The 22,342-nt window shown below is 41.3% G+C and overlaps 2 protein-coding genes across 3 annotated transcripts; one reads left to right on the top strand and one right to left on the bottom strand.

Annotated features, from left to right (window-relative positions):
- The first annotated feature begins 1,417 nt into the window (after positions 1 to 1,417).
- On the top strand, positions 1,418 to 10,617 carry RPL7 (ribosomal protein L7). The gene is made up of 7 exons (XM_083451423.1): positions 1,418 to 1,553; positions 2,753 to 2,858; positions 4,218 to 4,384; positions 5,855 to 5,992; positions 8,312 to 8,421; positions 9,092 to 9,302; positions 10,564 to 10,617. Exons 1-6 carry the CDS (start codon positions 1,540 to 1,542, stop codon positions 9,298 to 9,300), a joined length of 744 nt encoding a protein of 247 aa, XP_083307549.1. The 5' UTR covers positions 1,418 to 1,539; the 3' UTR covers positions 9,301 to 9,302; positions 10,564 to 10,617.
- An 841-nt stretch (positions 10,618 to 11,458) lies between these two features.
- LOC310682472 (uncharacterized protein C8orf89) lies at positions 11,459 to 22,335 on the bottom strand. Of its 2 annotated transcripts, none has more exons than XM_083451397.1 (8): positions 22,066 to 22,335; positions 20,121 to 20,172; positions 18,790 to 18,950; positions 16,282 to 16,411; positions 14,657 to 14,746; positions 13,953 to 14,063; positions 12,544 to 12,608; positions 11,459 to 11,755 (listed from the first exon to the last, which is right to left on the bottom strand). In XM_083451397.1, exons 1-8 carry the CDS (start codon positions 22,103 to 22,105, stop codon positions 11,616 to 11,618), a joined length of 789 nt encoding a protein of 262 aa, XP_083307523.1. In that variant the 5' UTR covers positions 22,106 to 22,335; the 3' UTR covers positions 11,459 to 11,615. The 2 variants fall into 2 exon arrangements, with proteins under 2 accessions (XP_083307523.1, XP_083307522.1); XM_083451396.1 differs by having other exon boundaries at positions 16,282 to 16,414; positions 22,066 to 22,334.
- Positions 22,336 to 22,342: the final 7 nt, after the last annotated feature.

The following is a 22,342-nucleotide window of genomic DNA, read 5'->3' on the forward strand; positions in this document are numbered from 1 at the left end:
TGCGAATTTTTTTTTCCTACTCAGAAGTAAGTCCCCGTTGAGTTCTTTGGTGCTTTCTCCTAGGCAGACCACAGGGTTGCAGCTTCAAGCTTTTGTCAGCTCACCTTCATGTGAGCGGCTTCGCCCACAGTCCGTTACCCTCGGAGACAGAGCTTGTAACGCTAAACTGGGCAAGCCTAACTGAACCCGTTGATTTGAATGGACTTAGGCGCACCTAACAGCGTGGGATGGGGCTGCAGTCCGACACAGCACGCTGACTTGTAATCCTATGTGTTCTTACTTCCAAGTATCTGGGTAGAAGCCTAAGCGTTGGGAAACAGTGAGCTTCGTGCAGGAAACTATATATTCGTGCCACACTGGCCACTAAGTCTTAGCTATTTCTTGGGGAGAAAGGGGAGAAGTTAATATAAATTGCCTACATTCACCAGAATGCAAAGCGGCAGGTCTAGACTTAAGGCACAGCTGGCAAAGACTACAGAACCCATGATGCACTGAAGCAATAATTTTTATTTTGCCCCACCCCACTTGACAATGTATGCTGGGAGATGTAGTTTTAACCTGTCATCTATCAATTTTAAATTTGCTCCGAGTTTCATTGTGCTTACGCTGTAGTCCAACGCACGTTTACTCAGAACTGTTCAATAGGGCTTTAGTCCCAGATAAGTGTATATAGGAGTGCCCATCTTAATTTACGTCCTGTACATCTTTCACGCAAGAAGCGATGTTATCCAGTCATATCAGCGCTTAAAAACACCTATAATGTTTTACAATCGAAGACACATGATACAAACGGGGGAAAGGATCGGGAAGGAGAAGGAAGGCAAACACTGGCGCTGGGGCTCCTTCACTGGCCAATGGATAGGACCAGATTGGTCTCCCATTGCCATGAGGTTCTTCCTGGCAGGCAGAGGGGCAGCCTCCGAGTGGACCTTGCTGCGTTGGTCCGGCAATACAGAACATGCTTTCCTTGGGTTTTGCGGTCGCAGGGCAACAGGGAAAGTAGAGTGTTCTAATGTCAAGGCTGAAATTCTATGCACCTCACTGGGAGTAACTACAGAATAACCATATGCATGGCTGTGCAAAGTATACATGGCTACATGCCCTTTATATACTTCAAGAGAAATAATATAAAACGTGCTATTTTTAATCGCCCAGAATCTGAGAATTCAAGACGCCACTCCGTGTATGTCTACCAACAATATCGAAAAGCTGGTTCCTAACACCAGACCTGAATATAACACTCATCAAAATTCACTGCTTGGAAAAACCTTTATTTGGTGTGTGTGTGTGTGTGTGTGTGTTGCCTTATTTTCTCATTCCCCCGAACACCTGGATATTCACCGCATCAAGGAGTTAATGACAGTTACGCATGTGCTACAGTTCCGGCTCTTACATAGGCACTCTTCCTTTTTCAGCACAGGCATCGCGTAAGACACCTAAAGCTGGGGCTTTGCGCTTAATGGTCCCTTCCACTAGGCGGCGGAAAGAGTCTTCAAGTTCACCGCGCATGCGCCAACTCTTTCTTTTCCGGCGGCGACCATGGCGGGCGAAGAGTGAGTAGCTTTTTCTTCCTCGGTGCAATCCATTGCCATCCGCGATATCAAGAAAGCGTTTCCTGGGTTTTGTTTCTCGGCCTTCGCCGCTGAGGGCTCCGTATTCTGAAGAGGCTTTTGCTGAGCCTTCTTAGCGAGTGTTTTCTCGGGAGACGGAGGGGTTCATTCAGAGGGATGCGGCTGGGAACTAGGAAGTGTCCCTCCCTGTTGCAGTGGGGCGCGTTGCGAGGGGTTCATTTCTGGGGAATGAGGGGAGCTGGGGACGAGCGGGAAGGCCACGACCGCCGTGGGCAGCTTCCAGACTCACTCGGTCCCCTCGCTTCATGCAGGCCGTGCTGGTCTGGTCGTTTGCGTGGCCCGGTTAGGCCTAGCTGTAGCCTTCCGGCACACGCGCTCCGCTCCGCTTGTGGAGGTAGGCCAGAAAATTCGGAAGCTTTGGCTGCTTGGGGATTTTTGAGCGCTTTTTCTTGCGTAAAGGTAAAGGACCCCTGGTAATTAAGACCAGTCGCAGACGACTCTGGGGTTGCGGCGCTCATCTCGCTTTACAGGCCGAGGGAGCCGGCGTTTGTCCGCATTTGGCTTGCATAGTTTGCCCGAAAAAAAAGGCTTTGACCCGCTGTCGCGATCGTTAGTCGCGATAACCAAACATACGCTTGTTGTATTGGAAGGGTTCCCGAGGGTCATCTAGTCCAACCCCCCCCTGCAAGACAGGAATCTTTCTGCCCAACATGGGGCTAGAACCCATGGCCCTAAGATTACACTGGGATTATTTTTATAGAAACTTTTTTTCCCGGAGTGGGGTGCAAGTAGTTCTGCTTTTAAAATACCAGCATTACAATTTGGGATTTTAAGGTAATTTATAAATCTCCAAAAAACCACTCCAGCTTTGCAGGCCACTGGTTTGTTAAACATGTTTATAACTACCAACAGTGGTAACAATGAGTTTCACATAGCTATATCTCAGGAAATCAAAACTGCTCGATATCTGGAAATTCAGGAAAGCAATAAACCTGTCTCTGGAGAGAAAAGTTTTAATAAAGTAATCTGGTTAATATGCAGTGTTCTATAGCTGCAATAGTTTTCTACTAACAAGTCTAAAAAGATATTGTATGGCTATTAGGTTGTTTCTTTTTGTGTGCAGTATGTATGAGAAGAAACATCCATATTCAGATGTATATGTCTTTTGCTTTCTAATGCAGAGCGAAGAAGAAGTTGCCTTCGGTTCCCGAGAGCCTTATGAAGAAAAGGAAGGCTTTTGCTGATATGAAGGCCAAACGTCTGAAAAAGCTGTTGGTCCAAAAGAAGGTGAATATAACTTAACAGTCTTGTCCATATGCATGTTACTCAGAAATAAGCCCTATTGTGTTTAGTGGAGCATATTCCTAGTATATGCAGGATTACATGCAGCTTTTATTAATGGAGTTGTGCTAGATGCAATTTGATGGAAGTGGCTTGTTTTGCCTTGATACTGTAACAATGTTCCATGTCATATGTTAAGAGGGGATACCATTAAGCTGCAAAATTGGATTTTTGTGTGTGACAACTTAGGTAGTTGGTCTGTTAACTTTTTGTGGCTCTATAAAATTAGGCTTGTAATATATGGATCAAAAATCTAGTTTTTTATATTCTCCACTGCTTAGTGTATATCTAGAAACAATATTGTCCTCATTCTGGCTTATTCTTTCCCATGAGCAGCTGCAGCTGGCACCAGAGCCACCTTTCCCTAACATATTCAACATCTTTCACATATATTAGTGAGATGGTTATCAGTGACCCTTTTCATTATAGAGATTATAAAGCTCTTAACCAAATGCCCTTTATCCATTCTCTTCTTGCATCTCATTGAAGGGGTTCCTTGCCTTAACCATTCAGTTACAAAACTCACCTCCCCCAGCCTTTGCTCTATCAAGGCTGGGACCTTGCTCCCCTCTTCTTTAAAAAAGAAAGGCAAGTAAGCATTCATTCCAAGCAAGCACCATCAAAACTATGTATGTGCATGTGTGCACCCAGTATTTCCAGCATAGGCTGATCACACAAAAAACAAACTATTTGATAACTATAGTACTCCGCCCACCTTTGCGCTATTACAGGTTAATAAAGGTAAGGGCCAGTGTGGAATTGTAGTTAGAGTGTCAGACTAGGACTTAAAGATCCAGGTTCAAATCCCTACTCAGTTATGAAGCTCACTAGGCTACTTTCAGTGAGGTTACATCAGAGCTTTCCAAATTGTGTGTCGCGACACATTAGTGTGTTGATTGCAGTGTGTAGGTTTGTTGTGCAAACGCTCTCTGCACTGGAAAGGGGTTAGTTTAACCCCTGGTTTGTTAGTAAAACTGAATTGCTGTGTCATGAAATGATGCATGTCTAAAAAGTGTGTCACCTACATGAAAAGTTTGGAAAGCTCTGGGTTGCATGATGAGGGTATCTGATGCAGATAACTGCTGAAGCTAAGCGGGTCTCGAGCTGGTCAGTGCCTGGATAAGAGACCACTTGGGAAAAACTTAAAATTCCATGATGGAAGAAAGCCATGATATAAACGTACTAAATAAATGAGGGAGAATGATGTATGTTGTCCTGATACCCTGAAGGAAGACAGAGATAAAGATGTAATAAATGTGCATATATTTACTTATGAAATGTAATAAAATTCTCTTCTGTTTTCAGTTGCGAATTGCTGAGCGAAAATTAATCTATAAAAGGGCTGAGCAATACCACAAAGAGTACAGGCAGATGTACCGGCGTGAAATTCGCATGGCCCGCATGGCTCGCAAAGCTGGCAATTACTATGTACCTGCTGAACCCAAACTGGCATTTGTGATCAGGATCAGAGGGTAAGATGAACAAATGTGTTGTGCTAACCCATAAATTAACAGCAGTTGATCTCACACCCACACTGTATATGTAAGGAACAAGACTTCCCCAAAGAATCCTGGGAACTGTAGTTTGTTAAGGGTGCTGGGGGTTGCAGCTGTTTGAGGGGTAATCCTTTTTATGACCTAAGCCATTGCAGCAGCACTGTCCTTTATGAGATAATTCAAAAATAACTTGTGTTGAAGCCTCTTTATTCAGATTACCCTTAGTGAAAAACGGTTCTAAAGCTGTTCCATGAGGTTCCATGAAGTCCAGGTTTCAGAATAAACAAAATAAAAATATTTTTAATATGTTTGGGGGAGGGGGTGATAGTGGTTTTTTGTTCCAAATATTTGTGCTTTTATCCTGTATTTTTATCTTGTGAACAACCATGAAATCTTTGGATGAAGGGTGGTATATTAATTTAATACATGAATGATTAAATATAAATAAATACAATTTTACTTAACATTCAAATTATACACGTTGGGCCTAATGCAGAGCAAGGCTTTCAGCCTTATATCAGTGTTAAAGCCTAATTGATTTCAAAGTGAAAGAGCATAACTTTTTGCTTTGCATTTTTAAGTAATATCCCACAAGTTTCAGTATAATGAGGAAAGCTCCACTGAGCACACTCGGACTTCATTTTGAGTTAAAAATGCATAAGCGCTTTGTTCTGCTTATGGTCTAGGTGTAATTTAGTCACTTAATTTATTTTGATTTCTCCCTGAAGGCCTTCAGACTGTCTAAGAATTGGTGATTACTAATAAAATAACATAATAAAATAGTTAATTAATAGCATCCAAAGTAGCATTTAAAATAATGGTATTTAGCATATTTAGATCCCGGTGCTCAAAAGCTGCCAGTGTTCTGCCCCCCCCAATACCTCGTTTAGGTTTAGTTTGCTATCAACAATAGTAGCTTTCTGTGAATATGAGCACAGCTGAGCCACAATGGCAGAGGAGTAGCGATAAAACAGATGGAAGAGTATGAAGAATAAACATGTCTTGACCTAAAAAATGAAGTGTAAGAAGAATAAACATGTCTTCGCCTGAAAAATGAAAGGTGGTACAGTTTGCTCCATGGAAATTCTGGGGTGTGTGGGGGGAATCATTTGTATAGGTTACTACCACAATGAAGGCTTCTTGCTTATCTTGGATTGCATAACAGTTGCCACTTTTTCTAAATGCTCCTTATTTTGAAGTGGGCAAGGAATGTGTTTTGGTAGGTTTTTTTAATCCTTTAGTGGACTGTTTGCGTGGGGGGCAAAATTATCTTTAATACTATCCATTAAAAATAAATGTCATTGGTATGTTAATTATAATGTAAGTTCAGCTATCTGGAGTGTTACATGTTTTACTAAGATGATGAAAGCTTTCATTGGAAGTAGCTGGTAGTTAAATCTGTTTGGAGACCGTACTGAAAAGAAACATGTTTTACTACACTTTTAGAATTAATGGCGTTAGTCCCAAGGTTCGCAAGGTACTGCAGCTTCTTCGCCTGCGTCAAATTTTCAATGGCACATTTGTGAAACTCAACAAAGCATCCATTAACATGCTGAGGATTGTTGAACCTTACATTGCATGGGGGTAAGTTGAATCTTAAATTTAGTGGTGTATATTGTTCCCTATATATGTTGCCTTTGCTTGTCTGCGTTGGACGAAGTGGTCTCTACCTCTGCTCCAGAGCAGAAAGTTCTACTCTGCGCTGCTATTGCAGACTGAGCATTGCATCATACATATTTAGAAGGTTGAAGCATAATGAGGTTGGCAGCATTTTTAAAAATACACTGATCCATAGTGTAGCCCATGTATGACCAGCTAATGTCCCACAAGAGGTATTTCTTTGCAGTTTCACTTGTGTGGAATAATGCAACAAGTTTTCATGTGCATTTCATGTTACTAATTTGTATACCGTACAGAATGTGTAACAGAAATAAATGTACAGTAGACCCTTGGGTTACATTACTCTTGAGTAGCATAAACTTTGGGTTGTGAAAGCGACAAACCTGGAAATATTTTTCCAGGTTTCGCCGCATGTGCAGAAGTGGCTCCTCTGGATACAGATTTTTCTGAGTGTGCATGGCCCTCAGAACGAATTAAATTCATATCCAGAGGGTCCACTGTACCTTCTTCTGTTTACCAAAGTTCTTTCATGCCTCTTTTCCCTCTTGTCACATTTTAGACTAAGCCTCTTTGGGCTGGAACTTTAGCTACTTTGTAATGTCTGGAATTGCAAAGTTTACTGCTAGTAATCCTGTGAAAGGATTTTTGTTTGAGGAACTACCTTGGTTATCTTCTCCAAGTTGATACGTTCAGACGAGTCTACTGCCGTAATATATTCATCTTTATAATACATAAGGGGCTAGATAGTTTTAGCTCTGGACTAATGTTTGGAAAAGTACAGTAATTCATGATAATACAGGTGTTGGCTCTTTCTGACCTATGTTATCCAAAGGCCATGGACTAGAGTATAGGTTGGTAAATGATACTTTCTCTTGCTGATGAAAACTTCCAGTGTAGCATTTCTATATAGGAAACCATACTCTAGTTCTTGCTGAACAACAAAATGCAGTGTGATTGTACAGTTAGAAGTATCACTCCTATTTGAGAAAGTGTTGTATTAAAATAGTGAAGAATTCCTATGGTCCTGAAAGTGTAGTAGTTCCCAGCAACAAATTCTGGGCCAAAAGATTTGCCTCCAGGGTACCTGTAGTAGCTCTCCTCCAATATAAGCCTGCCTTTTAAAGATTCACACAGGATCTTCTGTGCATTCTAATGGTGGTAGAAGCATAGTTGGTTGGGACATCTTCTGTTGAGAATGCAGAAATCCCTGCCTCAATAAGTCCCCCCCCCTCCGAAAACCCACCGTATGTCATTTATTGAAAACATTTTTGATCTGGCAAGCTTTTGGCTTGCAGGGTTAAGTTATCTTAATGTGGTTATAGTGTTGGGTGCTTTTTCTCTACTTCATCCTTGTATTTTACTGACCTAAGTTTGTGTCAGATGTTTAATGTGCGTTTTCCAATTATGAAGGGACGGGTGGCGCTGTGGGTTAAACCACAGAGCCTAGGGCTTGCTGATTAGAAGGTAGGCGGTACGAATCCCTGCAACAGGGTGAGCTCCCATTGTTCGGTCCCTGCTCCTGCCCACCTAGCAGTTCGAAAGCACATCAAAATGCAAGTAGATAAATAGGTACCACTCCGGCGGGAAGGTAAACGGTGTTTCCGTGCGCTGCTCTGGTTTTGCCAGAAGCGGCTTAGTCATGCTGGCCACATGACCCAGAAGCTGTACGCCGGCTCCCTCGGCCAATAAAGCGAGATCAGCGCTGCAACCCCCGAGTTGTCCGCAACTGGACCTAATGCTCAGGGGTCCCTTTACCTTCACCTTCCAATTATGACTCTAACTTAAATATTGTACGTTGTGCTTTGTATTGTGATTGCAATAGAAGACGATGGTAGAAATTCAGTTTAAAAACACATAATATAAGCCATTATTTCTCCCCTTCCATCTCTCTGGCATAAATATGTTCCAAGCAGATTTCCTTCCTGCTTATGCTAAAAATGATTCCCCCCAACCCCCTCCTCTTCCTTGTCCAATGCAATATTCCACTGTGTGCCAAAAGTTGTCCATGCTAATTTTCATTCCTTGTGAGAGTAGTTATGTTCCCAGCATTCAAACCCAAAAGCTTATGTCTGGATACAGCTACTTAATTTTAGAAATTAGTTGGCTGTGGTAAATACAGATGTGTACTGAATGGACAAACAGCAAGGTGTTGAGGACACAATATTGCCAGTGAACTCATGCATTTGGCATACACATTTTTATATTTTTAACTTAGAAATTCAAGCACCTGGTTTTCATTACTAAGTTAGAAGTGCTGTTGTCATGTCTTATCTTTTGTTCCAGTTACCCCAACTTGAAATCTGTGCATGAGTTGATCTACAAGCGTGGTTTTGGGAAGATCAACAAGCAGCGCATTGCTTTGACAGATAACTCTCTCATCAAAGGATGCCTGGGTAAGTAAACTTATGACAACTTGTACTGGATTATTTTAGTGTATCGCTACATCTGCAAGCTTATTGCATTCTTGTATCGTCTGAGACAAGTATTCTTTGCAATCCTGCTGGCCAACTTGAGCATAACATTTTGCATTTACATAGAAAGTATTTCACTGATGTTCTCAGTTAGAACTTTTCTCTAACAGTGTGCTAGTATTATGCCATTTTTGCAAGATGGAGTAATGAGGCTTGCTGAAGGCTGTCTAGTTTGTGAGCTGAGATTTGAACCTAACACATTGTGGTTTTTATGTCTAGCCACAACATTACACTATACCAGCTCTTGCCTAATAAGATTGTGGTTTAGCGTTAGAAGTCAACATCAAAATAGAAAAAAGTTTAACTTAATGTCAAACAAATACAAGTAGACTCTTCAGAGTGCCACTATCAAGTTATACTATTTGAGTGACGGACATTTTGGCTTTACAGCAGTGACAAAATGTGCCCATTCTGTTGGACGCGCAGTGTATAGTGCTATACATTTCCCATGTCCCAGTTCCTTTTTGGTTGCGATGCTCTCATTTGGGTGACTTGGCAAATTGCATTCTCTCAGCTACCCGCAGGGTGATTGCAACAATCAATGAATGGGAAGGCACTTTGTACTCTGAACCTTTTCTAACTCTACTTTTAGGAAAACTCGGCATCATTTGCATGGAGGATCTGATCCATGAAATCTATACTGTTGGCAAAAACTTCAAAGCAGCAAACAACTTTCTCTGGCCATTCAAGCTGTCTTCTCCACGGGGTGGAATGAAGAAGAAAACCATTCACTTTGTAGAAGGTGGTGATGCAGGAAACAGGGAAGACCAGATTAACCGGCTCATAAGGAGGATGAATTAATGGTATGCTGGGCTGGAGAACACTAAAATACAAACTTGTAGCGAGGGTTTCCTTCACACATCTTAAGTTTTTCAAGGGTGTGTACAGAAAATAACCATTGGTTTGTTTGTTTTTGTACACATATCCACCTTGCACAAGGGATATAGGCTTCTGGTTGTAGAATATTTTCTTCATGTGGAATCATGGAGTCTTGGGAATTCATTGACAAAGTTAAGCAGATCTTGTCATGGTCAGTTCCCAGGTGGGAAACTGAGCATCACATGTTAATTGTATTGCTTCCTAAAGGAGCTCCTTATACCTTTACGGATTAGAGGTGGTGAATCCACAGTCTTAGCTTGCAAAGGCACTTCTCTCTCAGCCACAGTACCATAGCTCTGACATCTTAAGGTTCCTTCCTGTTTTGTGCACACTAAGACTTTCAAGGGGTGACACCCTGCCAGAGGTGGAAGTGCCTTTGTAAATCAAGTTCAGAGGGCTTTCCTTGCCCTTCTCCTAGCTAGGAAATGCAATGGCATCTCAGTCCAACATTGCAAAGATCAGCAGAAGTTGGGGGAGGAACTTGTGTATGTCTTTCTGTGTGCATGTGAGTATACCGTGACCATGCCTCCCACAGGATAAAGTAGTATATTGCAATACAACTATGGCAAAATTCTACAACAAACTAAACTATTTAGACCAAACTGCCCCAATGTGCAGGATTAGAAATACAATAAAGCTATACAATCTTTAACTTGATTTTCTGGAACATCTGACATTTTAAAGTTCTTTAGGTGTGGGGTTTGTAGGGGAAATGTAAGCAAATGTGGGTGTGGATGGCAGTTTGTCTAGCTGTAGAATTGCAGTTTTGTTACTTCTCTTTGTATTCGGAACTCATTGTTATGTTAATTAAGCCATATAAGCTGCTTATTCAGAGAACAAATTATGCCCCCATTGCTCTATTTGTGCTATTTTAAATCATTTGGGTGGTTGGTTAAGATGGACTTTAGACTGCACTTTAGGTTAGGCACTGCTTGTGTGTTTTAGAGTAATAATTAATTACTGTAGTATACCGAGCTGGCTATAGGAAACTATGGGAAACACATCTTTTACTATTTTTAGTCACCACAGGCAGCCAGATAAGTAGCTTTTTGGTTGAAAGTGATTTTTGTGTGCACATAAAGGCAAGTAAAACACTGAAATGTGCGCTGTCAGCCCAACTTGAAATTCTCAGAAAAATATTCACCAATTGAAATGTTTCTAATCTTAGTTTGTCTTCTCTTCTAGGGGCCTAGCAGATGACATCTCTATGCATTGTTAATAAAAAAATCTTCTGTGAAATTGTGCTGTTCTTCCTTGCTCTGAAATTGACTGGCAGTCAGAGTACTTCTGCAATCCTTTTAATTCTAGGTAGCCACAAACAGTAAGTTATGAATGTTATTGAGAAATCTAAGCTATGGTTAACCTACACAAGCCGGTCCTGAGTAGTTTGCTCAAAGATCCTGTTAGCTGAAGGTCTGTCTGACAACAAGGTGTTAATGACCTTGCCAGTCAGAAGACTAGGCAGATGCTTGGTTCAGAAAAGGAGCTATGATGATCACCCTTGTCCTCTTCAGATAGAACGTGAAATGGGCCCTGGGAAAGAGGTGCTGGTGGAAATCCACACAGCAGCTTGTGGTGTCAGCACCTGCTATTAAAAAAATTGTTTAGAAAGCTGATGTGAGTTTTAATCTGCCTTTAGTCAGTCATTTTACTGATAAATTGTTTTTGTAAACTGCTTTGGGGTTTTGATTTTGATTTTTTTTAAGGAAACCTGTAAAGCAGTATATAAATTTGATGAAATAAATCACAGCCTATCCTGGGGATAGCAAAGGGCTAAGAAGTTAAGCAACCCAAACCCAGTAATGTGTTAACGGCAGGCAGGCTAACAGGATAAGTCAGACAGTATTTTCTTTCAATAACAAAAGGACTCTTGCCTCATTGGAGGTTTTTAGACAGAGGTTGGGTGTTTGACATAAGCTTTAGCTGAGATTCCTGCATTAGAGGGGGATTGGACAAGATGATCCTCAGGGTTCCCTTCCAACTCTGACTTTTCTATCACTATTTCAGGGGAGGGGAGGCTGACCTGCTACTGCATCTACAGCATTAGATGCAGTTCAAAAACTTTACCATGGCAATATAATTACAAACATAAAAAAGCTTTATTAATCACATATTTCCCCTTAATTGCGAGGTTTGTTGATCAACATAGTATTTGTGAAAGAATTAGATAGACGTGAACAAGAAAATAGTAACTTTACATGATTTCAAAGGAGCCTGTTCCTTTCCTGGTACGTTGTTTACATCATCTGTCTCTTGGCCTTCCTGAGTCTTCTTGTTTTCTCTTGATGTATGGTTTCACATTCCAATGCAGCCAGTTGAGAAAGCCGCTGGAGGAACTGAGGAGGAGCTCCAGTGACAGGGTCTGTGAAACGGTAACCTAGAAGAAAAAACAAAACTCCCCTTGATTAGTAGTGTGTACAAAGTATAATGTGCCCCTCTTATGGAAGTACTTAAAACAGAATTATACAAAATACATCAAAAACCAGTGAAGGGGAATAAAATCACCCCATTCCTTAAAATAGAAACAAGTTGTAATGGTTATCTGAGAGATTGTCAAAGGTAGTAAAAAGGGGTACATAGTGTTCATAAACCTGGCCCATTATGCATTAGTCTGACCATGCTTTTTAGAGAGGCCTATGATTTTATATAGGTTCATAAAAAATCAATTTGAAGTACAGATACCTAGGATTTTAAAAAAACTAAACAGATTCCCATTTCTCTTGCTATATTAGCATTTTATGTTATCCATTTAGTTTTATTATTTTCCTAAGCAATCTTTTGAGCAAGGTATGCATTAAAGTAGAAAAATTACATTTGTGACCATAAAAATGCAATATGACCCAATGTATTTTCATTCCAAAACAACTCTAGAATGAATCTAGAATAACTCTAGTAGCTTGTATCAGTAATTGCCTTTTGTTAATTAGCTGAATTAAGCCTTTGAAACATTTTACAAACACGACTAGAAATGCTGTCCCTTAGGTACATACGAAAACAAAGCCTTCAATAAACAAAGCCTTCAATAAACATTTTTATAACAGCAACAATATTCAAAATGCAAGAAAGTTCACATAGTAAAGCAGTGAGAAAATGAGTTTGCCTAGGAAATGCATCTTGGTGAAGACAGATGGTAGGAAATTAAATATATTAGGTACTATACATTACCAGGCTTGAATTTGGATCCTTCTGGAAATGAAATTAGGCTGGAACACCGATTATACTTCTTCAACCTACAAGCATTTGCACAAGAACATACTATTAATAGAATGTTATATTTATGGACTATGGCAATCAAGGTGACTTGCAGTGGTGTAATTTCCCAGCGGTGTGCTGAGATGAAAAAACATGCTGATCAATGCCATATAAGTATTCCTACATCAAAATGTATTTCTTTAGGAATCTCCATCCAGATTCCTAGTAGTACTCAACAAGTATCAAAACCTTTGTACTGAAAGGACCAATATGCATGGGGATTTAGGTAAATATTAACAGGGCAGACCTATAAATGAATACTAAGAAATAGGGTTCATAGAGTTGAATTGAGCGGCTATAGGACAGCAAGCATTTCTGGGAAATAAAACTTGCATAGGAACTGCTTCTGAATCGTACTGTTACAATAGTCATAACATTTTCCTCCAGCAGAGAAAAGTATTGACTCAGTAACTCTTTCCAGCAACTCAAGTAGGCCAATACTGCAACTTTACACAAGCCTTTACTACATGGGAGAGCTCTCCTTCCTCATTGTGGTTCTGCCTAGCTTCAGGAAGCGAGATGACACCAGCTCTGCTTATTCTAAATCTCTGCTTTTTTTTTTTTACCTTCCCCTGCCCCTTTGTGGGTGTACAGTGGTACCTCGGGTTAAGTACTTAATTTGTTCCAGAGGTCCGTTCTTAACATGAAACAGTTCTTAACCTGAAGAACCACTTTAGCTAATGGGGCCTTCTGCTGGAGCATGATTTCTGTTCTCCTCCTGAAGCAAAGTTCTTAACCCGAGGTACTATTTCTGGGTTAGCAGAGTCTGTAACCTGAAGCGTATGTATCCCGAGGTACCACTGTACATATGAGCCTTTGGCAAGGGGGTGATGTTTCCCAGCATCACAACAAAAGATAACCCCTTGGCTGAGTCCAGAGACTATCAAGGGGATGGGCCAGGCTAAAATGTGGAAGCTGCTTAACTATCCGGTGCCCAGTTCAATCCCACCCACAATATAGCAACAGTCTGGAACTGCCCCAGGTCTAAGTGAGTTTTGATCCTTGCCTCTCCACTTCCTGTGTCCCCCAGTAAGGTCCCAAGACATGGTGAAGGGCACACCATGCAGTAACCTTGCTGAAGGCAAGCAGGTGGACTAGTCTGCCAGACACACCATTTCAGGACGGTTAAAGGTGGTTAAAATAAATATTCACTTTATTTTCATGAATTTGATCAAGTCATGTTTCCCTCTTTCACTATTATGCTGTGTCAGGAATAAACATTTAGAAAACAGTCTGGTGAAAAGACAGAATTAAATATATAAATTAAAGTAGTTCCCAACATTGTTTTTCATGAAAGACCTGGTCCACTCATACTGCCTTACCTTACAGCACCTAACTCTCCAGCTCCACCATGCATACCGGATGTCTTCAGAGGGCCTGGTTTCCAACTAAATGACCCTCTCTTATAAGCATCGCCCATGGCTGTATCTCCCCTGCAGGAGAAGAAAAAAAAAAGCAGTATCTCAGACAGCAATAGGTTTTACAGTAAAACCATCCTGGCATCACTTACTTTTCACATAGTGCTGTGAGGGTGGTTTTATGGCCCAAGGTTCACAAAGAGCATATCACCAGCACACCACGTTCTTTACCAGTGTCAAGTCATTTTAAAGCACAATCTTAAAGACATAGGAGAGGAAATCAAAGGTGGCAATTTCACCCAGTGCCCTGCTGGGCTGTCACTGGCAGGGAGAAAGTAAGGATGAAGCAGCCCTCCTCCACCCTTTACAGGTTTGCTGCCATAGTTTTCTCCCTAGTGTAGGGTCCATGTTGCAGGTCTGGGTATGTCTCCTTCACTGCATCTACTTTTAATAATACTCCTTTTGAGGCCTACCAGTAGAGCTCTGACATCAGTAGCGTCTGCTGCAGTGAGGAGTGGGCAGCAGATCCGCCTCTCGGAGGCCTTGCCTCTCTTTTGACCCTAGGGGAAGGAGCTCTGAGGCTGACTAAAGCCCAGTCGGACATGCCAACATTCACCCTTCAGGAACATAATTCTGAATCCAAACTATAAAGAGTAAAATTAACTTGCCTGCTTTTGTAGCAGCTTTCAATAAAGTATTGTGATGAAGTACGCGGAAGCACAAAAGGTGGTAAACCGGGGTCATCGTTACTGTAACAGCTAAAATCAAAAGAAGAAGGTATCTATCTATATAATATTAAATGGTTAGACGTTGTGTTATAATTTTTAAACATATTTTATCCCAAATAAATGGGATTGGTCAACAGATACAGGGATATACATAATTGGGTAGAAATAAAACAGGGCTCTTTGTCATATATTTCTCCCTGACCTCTAACTCATAACACTACGTTGACTAGTCCGTGAAACCTTATGCCATACATATATTGATTTAAAGTGCCTTGTGGCCCTGTAGTTTTTGCTACAACAGACTAACCTGTCTGCACTTCTGGGAATTGCTTAAACGATCCTGCCCCAACCCCAGCTGCAATATGCCACAAGCTATGAGAAAAACATGAACAGTACATTCATCCACTCCCATTTCTACTAAAAATTGTTTTTTAATGATACATGTATAGCTGAGTGGTAAGACACATACAGAACTTCCAGGGCCAAATTAAACGTGTGTTTATTAAATACATGCTTGCTGTTTGGCTTTCTACCACTGGCTCTGGGGCAATTTACACTAAAAGAAACATGTAGGGGAGAAGAGCAAAAACCTATCCTCTATTCACTTTAGGAAACTTGTGGTTGCTTGTCATTTCTCCAGTTCATTCAATTGTAGAGTTAGTGAGAAGCCTCTCAGTTACATACCACATTAAACAATGAAACACTGTAAACTACCATTAATGAAGTTGAGACGTTATGTTGTGGGAAGTAAACACTACCCTGTACAGGCATAAGCTTTGTCTAAAAAACAAAACAAAACCATAAAGCAGTAAGCCTATGGCACAGATGAGTACTTGATCACTTAAAAATACTGAGGTTTTTGCTGTTTCCCACTGGCCATATTCAGACATCACCCTATACCACAGTTTAGTGTGGTCAGAACAAACTGGTCTCCTCTTCCAAACAGCTATGAGGTAGAATGTGGAACATTTCATTTCCATTTTTGCTTACCTACAGCTTGTTTCCTTGTTGCAACTGACAAAACATAGCTTGTTTGAAACAAGCCAATGTGAAACTAATAAGCTTGAGGCAAGATGGTGACTGAATGGCAAGTGATTCCCTTTGCTCTAAACAAAAAACAAAGCCAGTCTGGGTATGAAGTACCCAATAATAATCTTCCCCCTTTCCTCTGAACAGGTGATCACTGATGATCACAAGCAACAGCTTTAACCATCTGACTGGCTATATGCCTACTTGCCAATGTCTGAATTGGGGCTCATACAAGATTTGGAAGTAATAGAATTTCCACTATATCATGACGATTTATACAAGTCACTATATCATGACCTGTTCATATTTTAGAAGTGTACATCTTCAATCCATTTGACTTTAAATGCAGAAATGGAGCTAAAATTCCATCTTCTATTGCTATTTTTAAAATAAATTTGTACATGAACTTTTATGAGATGTGCTTATTAGAAATTCCTCCGCTTGAAGTCTGCCTCTGAATTATACCTGTGCAGTGCACTTTGAATATGTGAAACATCTATACACTTCATACAATAATAGAGTTTATAATGGTATACCTGTCTGGAAATAAATGAGCAGCACCTTGTGTCTTCTGTGCAACGGGAGAGGGGTTTGGTATTGCCTGAGCAAGACTTGGCATTGCAGCATTTTCATCAGAGTCTCTCAAGCCATATGCAGATGTATATTCTGCTTAAGAGAAATAATTCAAAGCAGCATACATGGAACATCAGGCCAAAACTAGCTAGAGCTACAGTCTTACACTTGCTTAGCAGTTTGCTCCACTGAGGTCAATGGGAGACTTCTGAAGAGACATGTCTGGGCACAGGAAACTGGTCTGGTCCTTGTGAGGTTACCAAGTCAGAAGGAGCAGTTCCCTTATAGTGAGCTTATGTTCTCAGCCACCTATAGCGTCAGGAATCGTCAAGAGCGGAAATGCCTTCTTCTAAATATACTGTGTGTGCACACACTTAGACTAAACTAACTACATAACATCTATTCATCATGTCAAATCCACAGCTGAAACTTACTCCAGTATCTAAAACATGCACATTCTGTTCCTTACGCTGAGCCACTATCTGGAACACAATGCATTGCAGGGGGATTGCCGATAACAGCACTATTTTATGCATGTCTACTTTGAGATAAGTTCCACCAAGTTCAATGGGGCTTACGGTACTCCCAGGTAAGAGGATCAAGTTGCAGCAATCCTAAGAACCCCTGAATGGCAGTCAAAGCTGGAATAATGCCATCGCTAACCCCCCCCCCAAACCTGTTTTAGAACAAAATCAAACTCTCGTTGACTACCTTAACATTTATTTTATTTACAAACGAATGTTTATATATCTCCCTTTAGCAATCCTTTTGTGCCATTTACAAAAGCATGCTAATACACAACATATTAAAAACAGCAATATATTAAAAAGCCTGGGAAAGTAAAAAGTCTCTGCTTGCACTGAAAAGATAGTAATGCTGGTATCAGGTAAGCTTCCCTTGGGAAAGAACAAACGGGCTACCACAACCAGAAGAGGCCTTCACTCTGGCCACCACACACCTTCCCTCAAATGGAGAGAGCTCCAGAAGAGAGCTTCTGAAGACTTCACTACATAGGCAGATTGATATGGAAGGTGGTGTTCCTTCAGGTACCAAGTCACATAAGGACTTCAGAAGTACTTTGAATTGCATGTGGAAAATGGACTAGTGAAGTTCTTCAGGTATTGGTGTAATACTTCTAAAATGATCAGTTACAGTTAGCAGCCTAACCACCGTACTGAGAGCCATTTGCAGTTTCTGAACCATTTTAAATGGCAGCTCCATGCACAAAACATTGTATTATTCAATCCTAGATGTTACCTGGAATGAATAACTATGGCCAGGTTATTTCTGTCTAGGAGAAGACGCAGCTGGTGCACCGGCCCATGCTGTGGACAGGCACTTCTTGTCACAGCGCTTCCAAGGCCTCCAAGTAGAATGTTTGATCTAGCAGTACCCCCAAAATGTGTACTCAGTCCGAGAAGCTAATGAGGTGGCCTCCACATGTTGTTATGCTACAGTTTCCATCAGTCCAAGTCAGCAGGTCAGTGATGATAGGAGCTGTGGTTCAACTACATCTTTGGTACCACATTAGCTACCTCTAGGGTGAATGTAACCCCATCCAGAACAAGTTGAACACTATCTCCCTGAACAGACAAAACAGCTACTCACAGAACCTCTGTCTTGGGGGGATTGAGTTTGCTTATTAACCCACATTCAGCCCATTATAGATTCCAGGCACCTCCTCAGCACTTCTACTCCCTCACCTGAAACTGATAAAACAAGAGTCACACAGAAAGTGCTGGGTGTCATCAGTACACTGATGGCCTTTATCCAAAAGTGTGATTTAGTTATGAAAAAGTATGGAGCAAGACAAAACACTACGAAACAGCAAAGAAGAAATTCTATGGGATCAAGCAGTAGTTCCCAACTATCACATTCTGGGAACAGCTTGAGAGGCAGAAGTGAACCAATCAGAACATCACTTCCATCTTCCAAACCAGGGTGCCCATCCAGAAGAATACTATTGTTAACGGTATCAAAAGTGGCTGAGAAGAACAGCAATATCTGGAGAGGGTGTGCAGTACAGCAGTTTAAAGGATAATTCTTGTTCTTTTGAACTCAGTGGGCAAATGTCTATTGATTTTAAGGAGTGGAAGATAACTCTCAACAACAAAAAGTGCAAGGAAAAACTACATAGGTACCTTCCCAGACAACCAGCTTGTTTGTGGGGATGTTGTATGTATTTAAATCAAGCAATTGTTATCCCCTTTCAGTGTATTTCCCATCACTTTTCTTATTGCAAAGGAATTTGTTTGTTGTACACAACTACGAAATCCACTATAATTGCTCAACCTAAATTTGCCAGTAGTCAGTGGATTCCAGTCCACAAACTAATGACAATTTGGAAGCAGCCAGAAATAGGGATTAGGTTGATCTTTATGGCAATTCCAACACTAAAAAATCTTGGTAAGTTTCCTTTTTATGAAATGTAGCCTAGGATAACTATCAAATGACAACCTTAAACATCTTACCTTGTTTTATCCTTTTTGTCTTTATCACTGCATGTTTCCAACTATTCTCGAAAAGGTGACCCCCGAATGATTTTCCGGAGACTTTTTTATCCAGGAATCTTTGTTCAGATTTTAGGATTGGCAATTTTTGTTCCTTTGGTGTCTGAGAAATGACAGGTCTGCTGTTTCAAACATCACAGTGAACACCAGAGGGGATACAAAAGCAAAAATAATAAATGTTTTTCACATGTTGTCTGGTACAGACATTTCTCAAGTAATAAGTGGGTCACCAAGGATTGCTATGTTTCAAACAAGCACTCGGTTGGCCTTCCCTTGAAGCTGATGGAAACTAGTCCAAAATGTTGGGGAAGACTGCCCTATATGATTACTCCTCAGAAGGACCTATCTCCGTGACCAAATTATTGCTTCTTCAGAATTGTGCTACAAACTGTTTTCAATCAAATATTGTAACATTTAGCTACCTCTTTCTTTATCAAGTTATCAACAGGGATGGACAAACTATTTCAGGAAAGTTTGCACTGATCTTCTCAGTGAGAAAACCAGACAGATTGCCAAAGAAAGTTCAAAATGCATCGTCATAAAGAAAAGGATCCTATGCATACTAGAGGCATACGTCCCTTTACTTTTAAAAAGTGCCTGTTTTGATAACTGCTACAGCTCTTATGAATCATTAAAATATGACGCTAAGCTGTCCTTATTGTAAATTCTTCTGTTGCAATTTAAACTTACAAGACCCTATCCCCTAAAATAGGAAATAATAACTCCAAATCTTTGGCAAAGAAAGTGCAGTACTCATAGACATTTAAAAATATCAATAAACCCCCAAGGGTCTTAACTGGGAATAAAGAAGTTGAATAGAACAAGAAGTTGAATAGAACAAGGGAATATTTGGCTCTAAACTATAGAATCGAAAGTATTCCTGTGAACCAGCATCAGGCAATTTCAGCATCATGACTACATACAAGTCTGCTGTTCAGGTGGCAGATGCAGTAAGCAACAGCAGCCTCTCAGTTACAAAGAGATTAACAATGCAATCTTCTACATGTCTACTTTGGAGCAGGTCTCACTTAGTTCAGTGGGGCTTACTCCTAGAATAATACATTGATATAAGATTACAGACTTAACCACTCATCTCCATTAATGGGAGTGAGGAATGAGGAGTTAGGAGTTATGGAACATGCTAAGTTAAGGTAGATTAGCACTAGCACTTAGCTAAAAACCAACGTCTTTTGAAATCTAGTTGGGTTGGGCTTTCGTATTTTAAAAACACTGTGTTTCATATTTCAGAACACTAATTTTAGACCACTGGGCAAAGTTAAATAAATACTTACCATTCAGGGATGCACGAGATTTCTGGCAGCTTACCATTAGGAGCTTGTGAACCTGTAATATGCAAAGTCCATTCAGATTCAGTTACTCTATTTTCATACCAAAAGTTAAAGTAACATTACAGTTAAATATACTTGCATCAAAAACAGTAAATATTTTACCAGTAATGGTAAATTTTGCTTTAGACAGCACACTCCCCCATTTTAACGATGCACTACAACATATTATTCAAACCAAAATTTGGTCAGAACACCGATTTAAAGGAGTGTGATTGGGATATAATATCTATTAACAAGACACATAAGGAATTCTTATAGCTTATTTTGTCAGTTTATAAACCATCTTTCAATAAGAGGGTTCTCAGGCTGGCATACAAACAATACAATAAATCATAGAAGCTACAGCAAAAACCTCTAAGATCAAGCAGAAAACACTACAACTAAAAAATTTGCTGCAATTTCGGGTGCCAAAAAGACATCAAAATTGGAACCTGTTACACTTCTTGAGAGAGAATATTACACATCAGAGGTACAACTGGGACAGCTCTATATCCATTTATCACCAGCTGCACATGACTTAAGCCTTTATAGGAAGGTTGGGGAAGTGGATCTAGCCAGGAGGTGAGTTCACCCACCTATCAATCACCTGACACCACAGTGATGTCAGATGATCCATTTTTGGCACAGCCCACAAAGCATCAACAACCAATCAGCTGCACTGGGCTTTGCAGGTGTGGATGATCAGCAGTGCCTGCAAACTTCTTTTTGGCTCAAGTGCACATATACCTGCTCTGCACCTGGTGTCATCATACAAGATGTTAGGTGTAAGGCAGGTGGGTATGGAGAGGCCTAGCATACCTAATTAAGCCTGTAGACCAAAGATTCCCCACAGAAAGGTAACAATCTACACTTTGAATTGTGCTTGGAAAGAGATCTAATGCAGCTATGTAAGCACAGGTGAGAAGCTGGCCCCAATTAACTGGTCACACTGTATTTTGTACTCACTGAAGTTTCTGGGAATTTTTTTAAAAATGAACCCTATGAAAAAAATTTATAGCACATTTCTGATGGTCTCTTTTCACATGAACTACGATAAATGAAATTTACAGCCCTCTGCTCTTTCCAGCCTAGCAGTTGACTTACTCTAGCAAATCTAAATCAAATAAATTATCCCCAAATCATCTCTCAAACCTACAAGTTTCTCAAGCTCACACTCTCTCCACCACCTCAGAACAAACACACCACACAAAACCATACGCATGTTAATCTGGACCACCATACAATCTTGGGGGAATTACCCTTATGACTCCTCATTGAAAACAAACTCCCTTCCCATCAGGCTAATTCTTATTCCCACTGCTCTATTTTACCACTGCTCACTTTTGTTTCCTCAAGTCCTCAGAACTGTTAGGTATCTTTTACTTTTGGAGTGGAAGCCCCCACGGCTTGGTTTGAGTCAGGTGCCATTCCTGCAACCTGTTTTTCAACACAATATACCTCGGGACGATGTGCAAACCCCCACGGCAGGGTGAGAAGTGTTTCAAGCCATGTGCAGAGTGCCCTTCCCTATCAGTCCCCACGTGATAGGGGAGTCGTTTCAGGCAGGGTTGAGCCCCAACATGCCTCTCCTCTTCAATACCCAGCATTTGCAAAACGCTTTAGGCTAGAATCCTGTGCCTTCTTCTTTGTGAATAAACCACATTTAGCTCAATGGGACACATCGCCCTGTTAAGAGAGCGCCCGGGGAGCTTCACCTTAATCCCTCACAACAACCTCGTAAGGTAGACCAATTGGGTCGCCATACTGCACGCACGCCAAGCAGGGAGAGTGGCCCACCAGCGCCTTCTGCAGCGTCCCTTCCTTTTAGGGGAAGAGGTGGGGGGGACTTGCAGCAGTTCCCCTCTGCCCCCCCCCAGAACAGCCCCCCACCCCCAGCACTCACACGCACCCTGCTGTTCTAAGTGGATGCGCTGCTGGCTCCTGCTCATAGCGGCCCTTCCACCACCACCGCGCTCGCTCGGGGAAAAGACGAAGGAGGCTCAACGGCGGCCGAAGGTTCGGCCCCCTCGCCTCTGTAGGACGGGAGGAGGCTGAGGCGCCTCATGGCCCTCCGCTTCAGCCGGCGCGCGAGACCCCAACGGCCGCATTTCTGCCCCGCCGACCTCGGCTACTGGAGCGCCGGCCCGGCCCGGCGCGGGCGGGCGAGCAGGCCTGCCGCTGGTTGC

This window comes from Podarcis tiliguerta (assembly GCF_965153285.1).
Source record: "Podarcis tiliguerta genome assembly, chromosome: 7".
Classification (NCBI taxonomy): domain Eukaryota; kingdom Metazoa; phylum Chordata; class Lepidosauria; order Squamata; family Lacertidae; genus Podarcis; species Podarcis tiliguerta.